The 17,420-nt window shown below is 36.8% G+C and overlaps 1 protein-coding gene across 2 annotated transcripts in view; it reads left to right on the top strand.

The window, feature by feature from the left end:
- The first annotated feature begins 12,824 nt into the window (after window positions 1–12,824).
- Agxt2 (alanine--glyoxylate aminotransferase 2) overlaps window positions 12,825–17,420 on the top strand; it is a 36,071-nt gene continuing 31,475 nt past the window's right edge. The window contains exon 1 of one of the 2 annotated variants that reach the window (XM_021726607.3): window positions 12,825–13,158. In XM_021726607.3, the coding sequence (XP_021582282.1) occupies window positions 13,071–13,158 (88 nt within the window). In that variant the 5' untranslated portion in view covers window positions 12,825–13,070. The remainder of the gene's footprint in view (window positions 13,159–17,420) is intronic. The other variant, XM_005325641.5, reaches the window with a different exon arrangement.

The raw sequence follows: 17,420 nt of genomic DNA, 5'->3' as shown, positions 1-17,420 counted from the left end.
CTTTGACTCTCTTGTTCTCTTGGAACCATTTGCCTTTAATTCTTGGGCCCATTTGTATTTTTAAGCTACAAAATGCACACTGTCAGCCATCAGACACAGGCTTTCTACAATTAGTGATGAGCTAAGGAATGTAGTAGGGAGCTAGTTTTCCAAAGTTAACTGCATGTGCTTTCCTCAATGAAAATGGAAATTCTGTACTGCCACATCTTGCCAGAATCCCATATGAAATTTTCACCCACTTAGACCTCTTACATCTTACTGACCAAGTTTCACACATACCAAGTCTCCCCCATTTTTTAGAACCGGGGAGATGCAATTTTCATCTTGGGGTGATGGAGCAAGATGGGAGTGAAGAGGAGTGAAAGAAAGTGTCATTGAAAAGCCCCCAAAAGGGACCTCCCTGGACATGGGAAGAAAAAGTCCTGATGATTTTGAAAATCCCTCCAAAGCCTGCAGAGGAAATCAAACCCATTATTAATGCTGTAAAATGTATTCTGCTTTGGAAATCTTGACACCTAAAGTTAAAATTCTTTTATCAATAACCTCCTCCATGCACACTGTCCATCAACTCCTGCTTCCCATACAAATGTTAAGCATTTTTCTCTTGTTGTGATCAGGTTCACATTAAAATGTGTGCTTATAAACTGACTTGAAGCACAGATATTTTTATGAATGCTATAAAATATTTTTTAAAGAAAAAGCTAGAGGATGTCAGTCAAATAAAACACCACATGGATGTGTGTTGGCAAACACTGGCATAAGAAAACAGAGCTCAGGAATTTTTATTACTGTATTTATAAATGTATTTGAAAGAATTTGTAAATGCCACAGGTACATTTTTAAGGTGACACATTTGCTCCTTATAAAACATTAAAAATTACAAGGCGAGCTTAAATGACATTTGCCAATAGTTTTACTTTACAAGATGAATATTGATATTGTTGCTGAACTATGTAACTTCATGATGCATTTTTCAATCCTTTTTCAGAGCAAATGCTTTTGCAATGGTAACAATGCCTACTCTAAGTTGACTTAATAAATTATTTCTTGAGCAACAGCTTTTGGAGGGTCTTTTATACATATATGTATGAAACTTGGATTATATGAAAAATAGAATTTGAGACATGTTTTTTCTTTGATTCAGCAAAACTTCTTGGGACACATTTTTTTAAAAGAAAGGGGGAAATGACATTCTAAACCTCTCTGATAATAAAACACGCAGACACATGCTAAAACATTTATCTTAGGACACTCATCCTTGGCATTTTGTTGTTTTTGTTTGTTTGTTTTTCCGGGCACAAATTTCTTTGCTCATATTTCAACACCTTCTCTGATTTTCTATTCCTACTAATTCTAAGTCAAAACCAAACCTTGCTTCCAACTTAGCTAACTTCTACATCTTCTCTCTGTACTGCCCTCGTGTCTCTCTGGTCTTTATTCATTTGCCAGACCTGAGCTTTGAAAGTGCAAACAGGCTTGGAAGCACCCAGAAATTCCTTGGATCTTCTCCTGGGAGTAACTGAGAACAATCAAAAGGAAAGTTTCCAAAACCAAGTTACAATCAACTTCCCTAAATAAAGCTGTAGCCTCAAATCTCAGTGCCAAAGACTGACTTTTTTGGTTGTTGTTCACTTCTTTCTACCTAGAATTACTCTGCATCTTCACTTCAAACTCCAACTGTGATTTAATCCTCTTTTATGATCTTTCATCTGTTGCCTAGACTATTTCATAAACACTTGAAAATTACACTAAAAACATAGCAAAGATCTATTTATGAACATCAAGTTTCATAAATATTAGTATTTTCCTTATCTGTTCCATATCTTTTTAACAAATGAAACATCATGGGTATGTAATTTATATCCCTCAACAAATTCTATTTTCCTTGATGTATAGCCTTCCTGTCTGTTTTTAAAATGCATTCACCTCCTAACTATAACTCTGTATCCATACATAATATGTATAATTAATTATATGGAATGTTTATGAATTTTACTATTGTACTTATTATTATGAACCTTGATTTATTTCCATGCAGCATTAGGTTTATGAGGCACAAATAACTTCAGTTTGTTCTTTCTATCTGCTGGGTGTACGCATACATGTACACAATTTATTTATTAATGTTCTATGAATCAACTTTTTATTTCCACTATTTTAAATGTTTGTGATGAGCATTCCTATGAAGATTTCATTTCTCCAAGATATAAACCCAGAGGTAGCATTGTTGGGTTGTATAATAACATACCTTAGCTATTCCTAAATATTGACTAATCACTCTCTCTCCAAGGTAGTTGTACAATTGGACACCCCTGCCATGAGTGTATATTTTCCATTTCTCCCCATCTTTGTCATTACTTGGCACTGTCTAGATCTTTTTATTTTTGACAATTTGATGAACATAAAATGATATGCTGGTTTTATTTTAATTTTCATTTCTTGTATTTGAGTATCTCACCCTTTATCTGCTTACCTTTTATGAGAACTTTCTGGGATTCCACGTATGTGGAATAAGCCCCATATTCCACATATGGGGCTTCTTTTTCTGGTTCATTGTCTATCTATCCCTGCTCTTGTACTCCACTATTTTATTATCATATCTTATGCAAGGACTTGCTACCTGGTAGATTAATTCCTGTATCATCATACCCTTCCTCAAAATTATTCTGTTGTTACCTACTTACTCATCATGTGCATTTTGAGACAAGCTGATACAGTTTCTTAAAAACTTGTGCTGGAAACAAGATTGTCTGGTATTAAATTTATGTATTAATCTCAAGAGAAGTTACATATTTATAACATTATGTCTTTCTAGTCATGAACATGGTATATCAATCACATTATTTACATTGTTCTTCAATAAAAATTTGTGTTACTCTTCATCAATGTTTCTATGTGTTATACTAGATTCATTCCTAGGTACTATGTAATTTTTGTTGTTATTGTAAATGCCATCTTTTCAAAAACTGTCTTATTCTAAGCAGTTGTTGCTGATCTGTAAAAACATCCACTGGTTTTTTAATATTAATTTTTCATGCTGCAACTTTATTGAACCCCAATAGTTAGTTCTTATAATTTGTATAATTTCTTAGGTTTGTCCATATTTACAATTATGTTATCAGAAAGTAACAACTTAGATATTTTTTGTTTATCATTCTTCTCTTTCTTCATCTATTTCTTAGGATAGCCCTTTGAGAACAGTGTTGAATAGAAGCAGAGTAACAGAAGAGTCATTCTTTCTTGCTCTTGACTTTAAAGAGAATGCTGCTAAATGTTCACTATTAAGTGTAATGCCTCATGTGGGTGTTTACGCATACCCTTACTTATATTAAGGAAATGCCTTAATATAAGTTCCTTGTTTGCTAATAGTTTCTTCTAATGAATTGGTGTTAAAAGTTCCTATAATTTTTTCTTCATCTATCAAAATGATCCCATGGCTTTTCACTGTTAATTAATTAATGTGTTAATTTAATTATACAGAATTACTTTAGAGAATATTTTATGGTTAAATTGCATTCTTGAAAAAGACCTCACTTGTTCATGATGTACTTTTGCAATTTGCTAAAATTTTCTTTAGAATTTTTGCATTTATGATATTCATTTTTTTGCTGCTTGAGATAGAATTTCCTCAGGTGATTTAGGCAAGTTAAAATCTTCTAGGATTGTGGAAATTCCTATTTCTTACAATTCTATCAGTTTTGTTTTATATACTTTGTGAATATGTTGTTAGATAAATATAGACTTAGATATTGAACACTCCTAATCAATTATTTTCTTATTGTTAAATATAATTGTTTCTATCCTTAATGATTCTGTTTGTCACAAAATTCACTTTTTTTCTGATACTAACATTGTTAATGCAACTTCTTTGGGGTGGGAAATCTCTGTTCCTTTACTTTCAGTTGTTCTATGTCATCATATTTTAGGTGTGCTTTATGAACTGCATGTAGAGATGATTTTCTCTTTTTAGTTAAGAATGTTATCCTTTGGGTGATTAGACAGTTCTCCTTTTCTGATTTGATGCACCCTTCCTTTATTTTTCTTCTTTAATCTGAATTTTTAAATCAGCCAATTCTTTTTAAATTTTGATTTGTTATATATGACAACAGAATGCATTACAATTCATATAACACATATAGAGCACAATTCTTCATATCTCTGGTTGTACATAAAGTAGAGTCACATCCTTCGTGTCTTCTTACATGTACTTAGGGTAATGATGACCATCGAATTCCACCATCTTTCCTACCCTTATGACCCCTCCCTACCCATGACCCTCCCCTTTTCCCCTTTGTCCTATCTAGAATTCATTTAATCCTCCCATTTCCCCGCACAGCATATTATAGATCAAAATCCTTAAATCAGAGAAATCACTCAGCATTTGGGTTTTGGGGATTGGCTAATTTCACTTAGCATTCTATTCTCCAGCTTTATCCATTTACCTGCAAATGCCATGATTTTATTCTCTTTCAATGCTGAATCATATTCCATTGTGTATATATGCCACATTTTCTTTATCTATTCATTTATTGAAGGGCATCTAAGTGCAAATCAGAACTACTGTAAGATTTCATCTCACTCCAGTCAGAATGGCAGCTATTATGAATACAAACGACAATAAGTTTGGGCGAAGATGTGGGGAAAAAGGTACACTCATACATTGCTGGTGGGACTGCAAATTGGTGCAACCAATATGGAAAGCAGAACGGAGAATCCTTGGAAAACTGGGAATGAAAACACCATTTGACCCAGCTATCCTACTCCTTAGTCTATACCCAAAGGACACAGCCACATCAATGTTTATGGCAGCACAATTCACAACAGCCAATTCTTTAATAAGAACTGGAAACAACGTATCCTTGTCAGATAACTCACTGTACCTGAGGGCCACAAGTGGTAAGGGCAGCTCTTTCCTCAGGAAGAGATAACTCCAGTCATAGCCAAGTTCTAAGAAATCCCATCCTGCTGTGATTGGAAGAAATAATTGAGCATTGGTTGTAAAGTTCAAAAATATGAACCACTGGAGAATTTAGCTGTTCAACTGCTAAGATGGGCTTAGCCTCAAAAAGATTTCTGCCATATATTCTATCCAAGAGAAATTCATTTGGATTTATCACCTTTCCCTTCTAAATACAAATATTCCTCCATAACAATTTTCATCAGGCATCTGCCACAGCCATTATTGAACAAAACTTAAGCATTGTGTGTTAGACACTGTGTGAGAATATAGCAAGCAATATGGATGCACTCTAAGCCCTCCTGGGAACTAAAATCCAGTGGGAAAGCTAATGAAATCCATGTAGCCCTATGTGTCCCAGATGGCTTTTTACAAGGTAATAAGTCCAGGTATTCTCATGAGACTTTTGTTCAGTCATAATGAATAAATGAGAGAACTTGGATTTTGCACCATGTTTCAATAAAATGGGTGTTGCATGAACCTTAATAGGTACAGTTTCTGAATCACATCTCCACTTGGTTATTCTCTTCTTACACACCTGTCAATCTCAATCTGAATGCCCCATGCACACCATTCTTCATAGTCCATTTTGAAATGGAATAACTATAATGAGGTTTCATGTAAATTACATTTTACCTGAAATTCTTTTTTTTCTTTTTTCTTTTTAATCCTTTCCTTCAATTCTACAACTCCGAAATGAATTAGAAGATGAACAATTTGAAAAGACAGTTGTTTACCCTTCTAAAGTCTTAACTGAATCCTGCTCTTTTATGGGCAGAAGGCCTACAGGCAAAAAAGCAAAGTTCAGTTATGTTCAGGACTCAACTAATAAACCACTGATTAACCTGTATGTAAAAATGTACCCCTTCAATTATTAACATAACAATGCTTTCCCAGTTGAAAATATTTTTTAAAGGACAAACCCCAATATTTTCCTGAGTGAAGAAATATATTCTGAGCCTTCAAAGTTATTCAATCTCTGAGAAACAGAGAACTTCAAGGGATAGAAAACGATGAAAACTCTGCTCCTCTTATTTACCATTAGTGTAAACTGAGATAGTTCCTCATGTCTGATCTTATATGAAAAGGAGCAAATTATATACTTGACCAGCCCAAAGAAGAAACAAGTGAAGAGATTCAGCCTCTTATATTTCCTTATAACTCAAGAGATAATTGGAATTTTAATGTGAACCTTGGGTAAGACTTGGAACTGATATTCCAAGTAGGCTGAGAATTAAGATCTAGATGAAATTTAAATTTTCTCCTCATCCCAATTTTCAGATTCAATGCATATCATATAAGTCTATATAGGTCAAAAGAATGAACGTCTTGGAAAACAGTTTTTTTATAATATTAGTTGAACTATAAATTGATGCCATCTTACTAGGGGGCGTTTAAAATGTTTACAAATTTTGACCTAAGGATGCTTCTTGAAAGAACTTAAAGAAAAAATAATTAGTCAGGTACACACAATTCTATGTCCTAGGATGTTAGAGAAAATCTAGCTACCCATGAATAGGGACTTGGTAAATAAAATATAGAGAGTCTTCCAGTTTCAATTTCAACATGAAAAGAGCATGAAATTTATCACTCCCATTCTTGCAATAAGAAGAAGATGGATAAATTAAAATCAATGACTTTTCTTGGAGCCACCATAAAAGTGAAGTTTCAAAATGAATTATGACTCTGAAATCTAGAGACAGGCAAATGCTAAGTTGCAGACAAGATCTGCTTACCAGAAGGGGAAGCCACCGAGGCCATAAATAGTAAGAGCACTTAAATAGTAACTTAAGACAAATTACTAGCATGAAAATAAGAACTCTCTAGTTGCCAAGGTCAGGGGACCCCCAAACCTTTATGGAACATCACCAGATTGTGAAGATGAAGATAGCTTCTTCACTCGGGCCAAAAAAAAAAAAAAAAAGAGTAATCACCATTATGCAACATGCTCAGAGCCTTCACTTTAGCAAGGATCTATTCTGCAAGGGAAATGTCTTTGCCCTATGTTGGGAAGGGCATTCTTCCTGCACTAGGCCCTTCTAGTCTGCTTTCTCACCCAAGGTAGAAAATCCAAGGTATTCAAAGAAATACCTTGATTCCAGGAAGGAAGGAAGGAACAGGAATGTTTTGCTTTATATTGTTTTGTTTTTAAGTTGTACTACCTGACAAACATTTCTGAAGGTCACAGTCCAGAGACACAGACCCACTAAACATTGAGACTAGTCCCATCTTAGGTCTTTAGTTATAATAACAGTGGTTTATAGCTAAAAGAGCTACTGACTCCATTTTTTAAAAATTTTTAATTAATATTTTATTTATATATGACAGTGGAATGCATTACAATTCTTATTACACATATAGAGCACAATTTTTCATATCTCTGGTTCTATACAAATTCATGTCTTCATACATGTACTTTGGATAATAATGTCCATCACATTCCACCATCATTTCTAACCCCTTGCCCCCACCTTTCCCCCTACCACTCCTCTGCCCTATCTAGAGTTCATCTATTCCTCCCATGCTCCCCCCCCCTACCCCACTATGAATCAGACTCCTTATATCAGAGAAAACATTTGGCATTTGGTTTTTTGGGATTGGCTAACTTCACTTAGCATTATCTTCTCTAACTCCATCCATTTACTTGCAAATGCCATGATTTTATTCTCTTTTATTGCTGAGTAATATATATGCCACAATTTTAATCCGTTCATCTATTGAAGGGAGTCTAGATTGGTTCCACAGATTAGCTATTATGAACTGTGCTACTGTAAACATTGATGTGGTTGTGTAGTATGCTGTTTTTAAGTCGTTTGGATTTAGACAGAGGAGAAGAATAGCTGGGTCAAATGGTGGTTCCAGTCCCAATTTTCCAAGAAATCTCCATACTGCTTTCCATATTGGCTGCACCAATTTGCAGTCCCACCAGTAATGTATAAGCATACCACATTCTTGCCAACATTATTGTTGTTTGTCTTCATAATAGTTGCCATTCTGACTGGAGTGAGATAGTATCTTAGAGCAGTTTTGATTTGCATTTCTCTAATTGCTAGAGATGATGAACATTTTTTCATATATTTGTTTATTGATTATATATCATCTTCTGAGAAGTGTCTGTTCAGGTCCTTGGCCCATTTATTGATTGAATTATTTGCTTTTTTGGTGCTTAACTTTTTGAGTTCTTTATATACCTTAGAAATTAGTGCTCTATCTGATGTGTGAGGGGTAAAAATTTGCTCTCAAGGTGTAGGCTCTCTATTCACCTCACAGATTGTTTCTTTTGCTGAGAAGAGACTTTTTAGTTTGGATCCATCCCGTTTATTGATTCTTGATTTTAATTCTTGAGCCAAAGGAGTCTTATTAAGGAAGTTGGGGCCTAATCCCACATGATAGAGATTAGAGCCTGTTTTCTTCTATTAGAAGCAGGGTCTCTGGTTTAATTCCTAGGTCCTTGATCCATTTTGAGTTGAGTTTTGTACATGGTGAGAGATAGGAGTTTAATTTCATTTTGTTGCATATGGATTTCCAGTTTTCCCAGCACCATTTGTTGAAGAAGCTATCTTTTCTCCAGTACATGTTTTTGGCACCTTTGCCTAATATAATATAATTGTAATTTTCTGGATTAGTCTCTGCGTCCTCTATTCTGTACCATTGGTCTACCAGTCTGTTTTAGAGCCAATACCATGCTGTTTTTGTTACTATTGCATTATAGTATAGTTTAAGGTCTGGGGTAGTGATGCCACCTGCTTTGTTCTTCTTGCTAAGGGTTGCTTTAGCTATTCTGAGTCTCGTATTTTTCCAGATGAATTCCATGATTGCTTTTTCTATTTCTATGAGTAATGTCATTGTAATTTTGACCGGAATTGCATTAAATCTGTATAGTGTTTTTGGTAGTATGGCCATTTTTATAATATTAATTCTGCCTATCCAAGAGCAAGGAAGATCTTTTCATCTTCTGAGGTCTTCTTTGATTTCTTTCTTTAGCATTCTTTAGTTTTCATTACATAGATCGTTCACCTCTTCCGTTGATTCCTAAGTTTTGTTTGTTTGTTTGTTTTGAGGCTATTGTAAATGGGGTAATTTTTCTCATTTCCCTTTCTGAGGATTTGTCACTGATACACAGAAATGCATTTGATTTATAGGTATTGATTGTATATCCTACTTCTTTGCTGAATTCATTTACTAATCCTAGAAGTTTTCGGTGGAACTTTTAGGGTCTTCTAGTTATAGAATCATATCATCAGCAAAAGTGCCATTTTGAGTTCTTCTTTTCCTATGTGTATCCCTTTAATTTCTTTCATCTGTCTAATTGCACTGGCCAGTGTTTCAAGAACTATGTTAAATGGAGAAAGAGGGCATCCCTGTCTGATGGCATCTTCTATTTCGCCACTTAAAATTTATATGTTTAAATTATGTATATCATCCTGATTCACTTTGGGCAAATTATATGACTTTAGAAATTTGTTGATGCCAGTAGGGAATGCCTTCAATTTTTCTTTAGAATGATGTTGGCCTGGGGCTTAGCATAGATAACCTTTATGATGTTGAGATATGTTCCTGTTATCCCTAATCTTTCTAGTGTTTTGAACATGAAGGGGTGCTGTATTTTGTCAAATGATTTTTCTGCATCTATTGAGATGATCATATGCTTCTTATCTTTAAGTCTATTGATGAATTACATTTATTGATTTCCATATGTTGAACCAACCTTGCATCCCTGGGATGAATCCCACTTGATCGTGGTGCACAATCTTTTTGATATGTTTTTTATTCCATTTGCCAGAATTTTATAGAGAATTTTTGCATCTATGTTCATTAGAGATATTGGTCTGAAGGTTTTTTTTTTGTTTGTTTGTTTGTTTTTGATGTGTCTTTGCCTGGTTTTGGAATTAGGGTGATATTGGCCTCATAGAATGCATTTGTAAGTGTTCCCTCTTTTTCTATTTCCTTAAATAAATTGGAGAGTATTGATATTAGTTCTTCTTCAAAGGTCTTGTAGAACTCAGCAGTGTATCCCGTCCGGACCTGGGCTTTTCTTGGTTGGTAGACTTCTTTCTGATGGTATCTTCTGTTTTGCCACTTGAAATTTATATGTTTAAATTGTGTACATCATCCTGATTCACTTTGGGCAAATTATATGACTTTAGAAATTTGGTAATGCCTTCAATATTTCTATTTTATTGGAATAAAAGTTTTCAAAATAATTTCTAATTGTCTTCTGTATTTCTGTAGTGTCTGAAATGATATTTCCTTTTTCATCATGTATGTCAGCAATTTGAGTTTTCTCTCTTTGTTAGCATGGCTAAGGGTCTGTCAATTTTATTTATTTTTTTTCAAAGAATCAACTTTTTGTTTTGTCAGTCTTTTCAATTGTTTCAATTTCATTGATTTCAGCTCTGATTTTAATCATTTTCTCTCTTCTGCTTTTGGTGTAGATTTCTTCTTTTTCTAGGGCTTTGAGATATGATAATATTAAGTCATTTGTTTGTTGACTTCTTCTTCTTTTAAGGAATGAACTCCATGCAATAAACTTTCCTCTTAGAACTACCTTCAAAGTGTCCCAGAGATTTTAATATGTTGTATCTGTGTTCTCATTAACCTCCAAACTTTTTTTAATCTCCTCCTTGATGTCTTCTGCAACCCATTGTTCATTCAGGAGCATATTATTTAGTTTCCAAGTGTCGGAGTAGTTTTTATTTTTTATATTATCATTGATTTCTAATTTCATTCCATTATGACCCCAAATCTTTTTAAGGAGGAAGTTTTAGGGAAACTCAAAGACAACAGGGGATACAAAAGCAAAGAAACTAGAAGTTAAATCCTGCGGCACCTACAGTTGGAGCAAACACTAAATATAGCCTGATTCCTAACCAGATTAACATAAAATCTCACCCAAAAGGTTTATTTGCCTTAGATGCTATTATCAAATACAACATGATCAGCTTTTATCAAACAATTACAAAGGATGATAAAATGTTAGGGGAAAAAAACACAGTCTGAAGAGAAAAAATAAGCACCAGCTACAGACTCAGATATGACACAGGTATTGCAATTATCAATATAGAATGAGTATGATTACTAAGTTAAAATCTCCCATGGAAAAAAAATACACAATGTTATACAGATGAGCAATATAGGCAGAAAGATAGACATTCCAAGAAAGAACCTACAGTACATGCAAGAAATCACAAATTCTGTAACAGGAAGAATACCTTTGATGGGCTCATCAGAAGATGATGTGGCTGAGGAAAGATTTGTTAAGTTCAAAAACTCGCAGAAACTTCCCAATGAGAAATGCATGAGAGAAAAAAGAGGAGACAAAAAAAAACCCTCATAATAGAACCCCAAAGAACTGTGAGATGATTTCACAAGGGGTAATATACGTGTGATTGAATTATCAGAAGGAAAAGAAAGAAGAGAGCAGGAGAAATATTTGAATAGTGGCTACTATGATCTGAATGTATATATCCCCCTAAATTTACAAGTTGAAATCCTAACCTTCGAAGTGGTGGTACTGAGGGGTTCTTGGGGGAGGATGGCATTCTCATCCATGAGATTCTTACCCTTACCTAGAGGCCCTAGCAAGCCTGCTTGCTCCATCTGTTATGTGAGGACATTCGAAAGTGACCTCCATGAGAAACAGGCCCTCACCAAACACCAAAGCCCAGGAGAGCTCAACAGCTCACACCAGACTTCAGGAACTCAACGTCTGCTCCTCACAGTCTAACAGCCTGACAGACTGTGCTTCGCAGAGAGAGGCTACGTCCCTTGGCCTCACTGACCTGGGTCACTCCTGCAGGAGTTGACCAGCCTGATCACACAACCCCCAAAGCAGAATGGGCTGGGAGCAGGAAGTCCAGGCAAAGGGAGACAATCCACGTGTAATTTAAAATGCTCTCTGTGCTTACCTACTGCCCCCATCTTCTGTGGGCACTTGGGGTAAAAAGTTTGTTTCCCAGGTGTTGGTAAAGAATATAACCAAGTCAATTCTTCTTTCTGCAAGATCAACAGGGTCTATCCCTCCCCCACTTTCTTGTCCCCTCTAGATCCAATTACCTTGTCACTGTCCCCTTAAATGTGCCAGGCAAAATGCATTGACTCTCATTTTTTGAAATAATTGGAAACCTCAGAGAGATGAACTCATAGCAACCTGGTTACATCTTAAAAACATGGCTCTGAGTTAGGTAGGGAGGAAAGGACAAAGATGATATATTGCACATATTTACATAAATTGAAAATGCATTCACTCTAAACAATGCACATTTTACAAGAATAGATGCCAACAAAAAGATATAAACTCACTAAATAGTTGCCTGTGGAGAGTTAGAAAGAGGCCAGAGAAATGAATGGTAAATTAAAACACTAAAAATATCATAGACATAAAGCACACTAACTCCCCAGTTCTCAACCCCTTGCTTCATTCAGGAAATTAAGAGGATCCATATATACCAGGTCTTTACCAGGCTATTTGGTACCCTGTCCTCTCTCCCTTTGAATGCTTCCTTCCCCATTACTCTTTTCTCTTTTCTCTAAGACCCCCAAACCAATTTCTTTATTCATTCACTTTCTAGAGACCTCTTCCTGGCACTCTTATTGACCTCCCTGATTTCTCAATTTCTAGACCCTTCAAATACATTCTGATCTTCATCCAGCACTCATCACCAGCCTCCTGCAGAGAGAAGCTTGACCTAATGAGAACCAGCTGGAATACAAGACAAACAAAACGAGTTCAAATGACCTTTGCTTTGTTGAACCACCTGGCCTAGCCTCCTCTCTCTTCCATCTGCCTCCTCCCCTCCCTCCCTTCCCCTTTCCTCCCTCTCTCACTCTCCCCCTCCTCCTCTCCCTCCCTTCCCCTTTCCTCCCTCTCCCACTCTCCTCTTCCTCCCTCTACCTCCCCCACCACTTTCCCTATTTCTCCTCTCTTGAGGCACTACTGCAGGTGATGGCAAGCCCTGGAGCTAACCCAAGGCCATTGGCAGTCACCAGCCCAGGACTCCCTTCTAGAGCCTCCTCCCCCTCCTAATCTCAAAGTCCAGCTGGTCAGTGTGCAGTTGGAGCCCATTCTCCCACTGACCTGCTTCTACAAGAGTTTGCTTCCTGCCTGGGAGAAATGACTTCAGCCTGGAGACATTTGCGGAGAGCCTTGTGCCTGGAGACCTCCTCTCCCAGGACCTCCAAGTTGTGTCCCTCGCTGAGCCGTGAGTGGAAACCAGGGGGACATGGGTCAGCAGAGGGTCAGCAAGAAGGGAAGGCACAAACTCTGGAGTCTGTTGTCTGGGAATTGGGAATGTTAGAGCTGGATGGGGTCTTAGAAACTGAGCATGTAACAGTGATTTCCAATCCTGTCTTATGCCGTGTGTCCCCTTTCCATAGACAATATTATCTAATGTCCCCTCTGTTCTGAAATGAAATCCACGGATAATAAAACCTGACTATACACAATGCACGATGTCAAAATGAGAGTGGCATGCTATCTTAGATGTATTGTAAAGAAGTAATCAAGGGAAAGCAATTCAAACTAAAGCATTAAATTCAATATAGAGATGCCCAGGGATGACCATTTTAAAGACATATCCTCACAAATTTTTACCTTGCCCCTAGGAGGTGCCCTCACCCCACACCCACCCTATTACTGACAAGGAGACTCACAAATGCAGTAAATTTGCCCAGAGTCACCCAGGTACACCAGGACCAGACCCCAGGCTCTCCCCTTCTGCTCAGACTCTCTTCTTTCTGTAGCAGAAACAGTAAATGTGAGAAGGTCTGGGGCAGCTAGACATTGGTGGAACTCTATCCTACGTGCTGGTGATTTTCACATGGATCTTGATTCCCTAGAACCCCACTACATCCTAACCACTTGCTTCCTGCAAACACAAGCTTAAGCAGCTGTCTGTATGTTTCTGTGCCAGAGTAGCATCTTGGGCCCCACAGGCCCCAAATAGTCAAAGGGGACCATTTTCCAGTCTCCCTCGTGGTCAATTTTGTCTTCATTTTTCCCTCGTCTTTCCTGTTTCTCTTTCCTTGCTTCCTCTCCTTTTTCATGTCCCCACCCCACAATTGCAATTTTGTGAATACCTGCCTGATACTTTCAATATATTATTTTTTTTTCACCTTCACAAAATCTGGTTAGTAAATACTATAACCCCATTCCACAGATGAGGAGACAGAAGAACAAAAAATAAGAATAATTGTGGTCAAAAGCAAAAGCGTGGAAGTGACAATTTGAGATTAAAAACCAGATCTGTCTGACTCCAAATGAAAGCGATCCCACCATGCCCAATTTTACCCACCCTCTTCCTCTCGAGGTAGAATTCTCTTTTCCCTAATTCATAGGATTTTTCCAGGACATCATTTAACCCCATTTTCTCAGAAAGAGTTAGAATTATATCAGAGTTTTATGCTCAGTAAGGGGAAAATTATGCTGAAAGTACCAGTAATTCACAAAGTGAGCGATAATGCTCTCTTCAATTGGCCCTTTCCCCTTTTCTACCCCAGCCTCTGAGCTGGGCTAATGGTAGCAGCCAGTGACTTAGAAATGGCAAGTGAGGCTTGGTAACTAGAGAGGGTTTTTATTTTGGTTTTGTGTTGTTGTTGTTGTTCTGTTTTTTTAATCTGTAATTTTATTTTTTATTGATACAACAGTCATACATACATCACACATATAATTCCACTCATATATACATTCTAGAGTGATCAGATCAAAACAATTGTCATTTCCAGCTCCTTGTCACCTCTTTCTGTTTGGAGCCTGTGAACTCCTCTCTCCTAGCTCTTCATGACATTTAGGCTGTGGTGGACTATGTTCATCCCACCGTGCTGTAGGACACCAGAATCCATTCCTCCTGTCTGTTTTTTGATACCCTTTCCCCAATCTCCATTCTTTCTCCTTCCCACCTTCCCAGCCTCTAGTAATCAATGTTCTACTCTCTTCTTCTTTGATATCAGGATTTTTAGCTTGCAGTTTGGGGAAATAATGGGCAGTATTTGTCTGTATCTAACTTATTTTATTATTTCACTTAATTCAATGTCCTTTTGTCACAATCATTATGCAGCAAATGACAGGATTTCATTCATTTTATAGTTAAATGATATTCATTTGTATATACACCGCCTTCTTTTAATCTATTCATCTGCCAGTGGTCATTTCGGTTGATTCTATAGCTTGGCTAATGTGAAGAGTACCTCAATAAACATGGGTAAGCAAGTATCTCTTTAACATGCTGATAACATTTCCTTTGTGTTTGTGCCCACAAGTATGACAACTAGATCATATAGTAGTTCTATTTTTAGTTTTTTGAGAAACCTCCATACTGCTCTCCCACAATGGCTATACTCATTCACATTCCCCCAACAGTGGATAAGAGTTCCCTTTTCTTTACATCCTCTCCAGTATTTATTATTTTTTTGCTGTTTTATAAACTAGTCATTCTAACTGGGGTGAGGTGACACCTCATGGTGGTTTGATTTGCAACTTTCTGATGAGTAGTGGTGTTATGCATTTTTCATGTACTTTTTGGTGCCTAGAGATCTGATCAACTCATTGGGAACTGCTAGATGCAGTTCTACCAAGCATACTACAAAGAAGTAATCTGTTAAACTTGTGTCACATAGACATGAATGCCACATTCTTCACATAGTCTTTCAAAAGTTTTGGAGCCTTTGTGTCTACTTGCTTATCTACTATATCTATAAATATTTCTGCTTGTGTTTGTTCATCCAAATGCATTCATAAAACACACACTTGGACTTGCACAGAACACTAGCACTTGCAATAAATGCATACTTCTTGAGCACCTACCATGTGTAAAATGTACATTCAAATTACTTGAGCATCTATTTTGCATGTTGTTGCAGACATGGCCACAATGAACAAGATAAAATCCATTTTCTTGTGTATTGCAGAGATGAGACAGGCATACCAAGATAAACAAGTGTATATATATAAATATTATATATATATAATATTTTAATCCAATATAAAGATACATACTATGAATAAAAACAAGTCAAGAGAATAGAAAAAGAGAATGAGGGATTGAAGCAGATAAGACCTCCACGGGTTAAGTGTTGTCAGATATGCAGAAATAAATAAGCCATAATTCTGTAATAGCCACATATCTACTATATGATATTGATATACACAAAATAGTCAGCCTTCCCTATCTTGATAGGCACAACCACTTTGTGCTAAAGATGTTTACAAAATTATAAAAGCAATTTGCCTTTAGTATAAAGAATGGAAAAAATTCTTGGTGTGCTGTTTAAAATTGCTAAGGCTGCAAAATGTATATAGTTCTCTGTAGGTGGGGAATGTGCTCCAATGTGCTGTTTTCCTAACATAGGTCCCCTCTCTCACAAACAAGGGATGCACAGAAGAGTGCATGCATGGTAAATAATGTCCATTTCCATAAGAAAAAAAATTAAAATTAGCCCCAAAGGGAGGCTTCCTGCTTGTACCCCTCACTGCTCTCAGAAAAGGCCCACTTCCCAAAGTGGGTAAAGGAAGACCCACCAGTCCAGAATCAGGCAGCTCTCTCTTGCTTGTGAACAACTATAACTTCAGCAAAAGGGCATGTGTCAGGAAGACAAGAAGGATCAGAAAGAGGGAGAAGGGGCTGAAATTAAGACAGGACTGGGCATGAAGAGGGGTCAAGGAGGGCCAGGCAGGAGTAGCCATAATATCTGGAAGAAATAGCTTGATAAGCATTTCACTGTGGAAGGCAGTTACTTGGTGTTTTGCTCTGAGTACATAAAATGGGGCAGAGAAATAAGCGTGTTACAGAGTTTGTCAGGGACTGGATGATACAGAGCAGCAACAGAGAGCATCCCCTGCAACTGAGAGACAGTTTATGAAGGAGAAAGAATCTGGAAGCTCCAGTGCAGGAGAAGGGTGTGAGAAAAAATAATTCTCCTCTAACCAGTCACTGTACCTCACAGCTCTGGACCCCAGCAGTTTCAACAAGCCTCCATGGAAGGTAGGTAGCTCAGATTCTCAACAGTGTGAGGGTCCCCAAAACAGGCAAGGCCTCACATTTAATGTCATTGTCTTGGCTCCAAGGCAAGTAGATGGTAAAAATATGCCTTTCCTAACTCTTTGACTATCCTAAGTTTCAAATAAGATACCATATGAGACAAGTGCGTTGTAGTTACCTAAGATGCTGGCAGAAATCAGATATAATTAGCATTTTAATAAAGCACATTGCACCCCTTGTGTGTTTTTCAAGCATTTTGTAAACTTATTTTTTTTTATGAGGGTGAGGAAGCCCTTGGTAAATACTCTATCTCAGTTGAAAACTGATTGTAGATGTTATAAAAATCTTTATAATTACAAAGAGAATTTCCCTGAAAATTTCCAAAGGCCCACAAAAAAAATTGATTTCTCTCATTTACCTTGCCCAACAGTTTTACCATTTTGATGTGATTTCAGGAAAAGAAAGCAAAATTAAAGCAATATGGTCTG

The sequence above is a fragment of the Ictidomys tridecemlineatus genome, chromosome 1 (genome assembly GCF_052094955.1).
Source record: "Ictidomys tridecemlineatus isolate mIctTri1 chromosome 1, mIctTri1.hap1, whole genome shotgun sequence".
Taxonomy (NCBI): Eukaryota; Metazoa; Chordata; class Mammalia; order Rodentia; family Sciuridae; genus Ictidomys; species Ictidomys tridecemlineatus.
The sequence above is the reverse complement of the archived record's forward strand: the minus strand, read 5'-3'. Positions and strand labels throughout refer to the sequence as shown.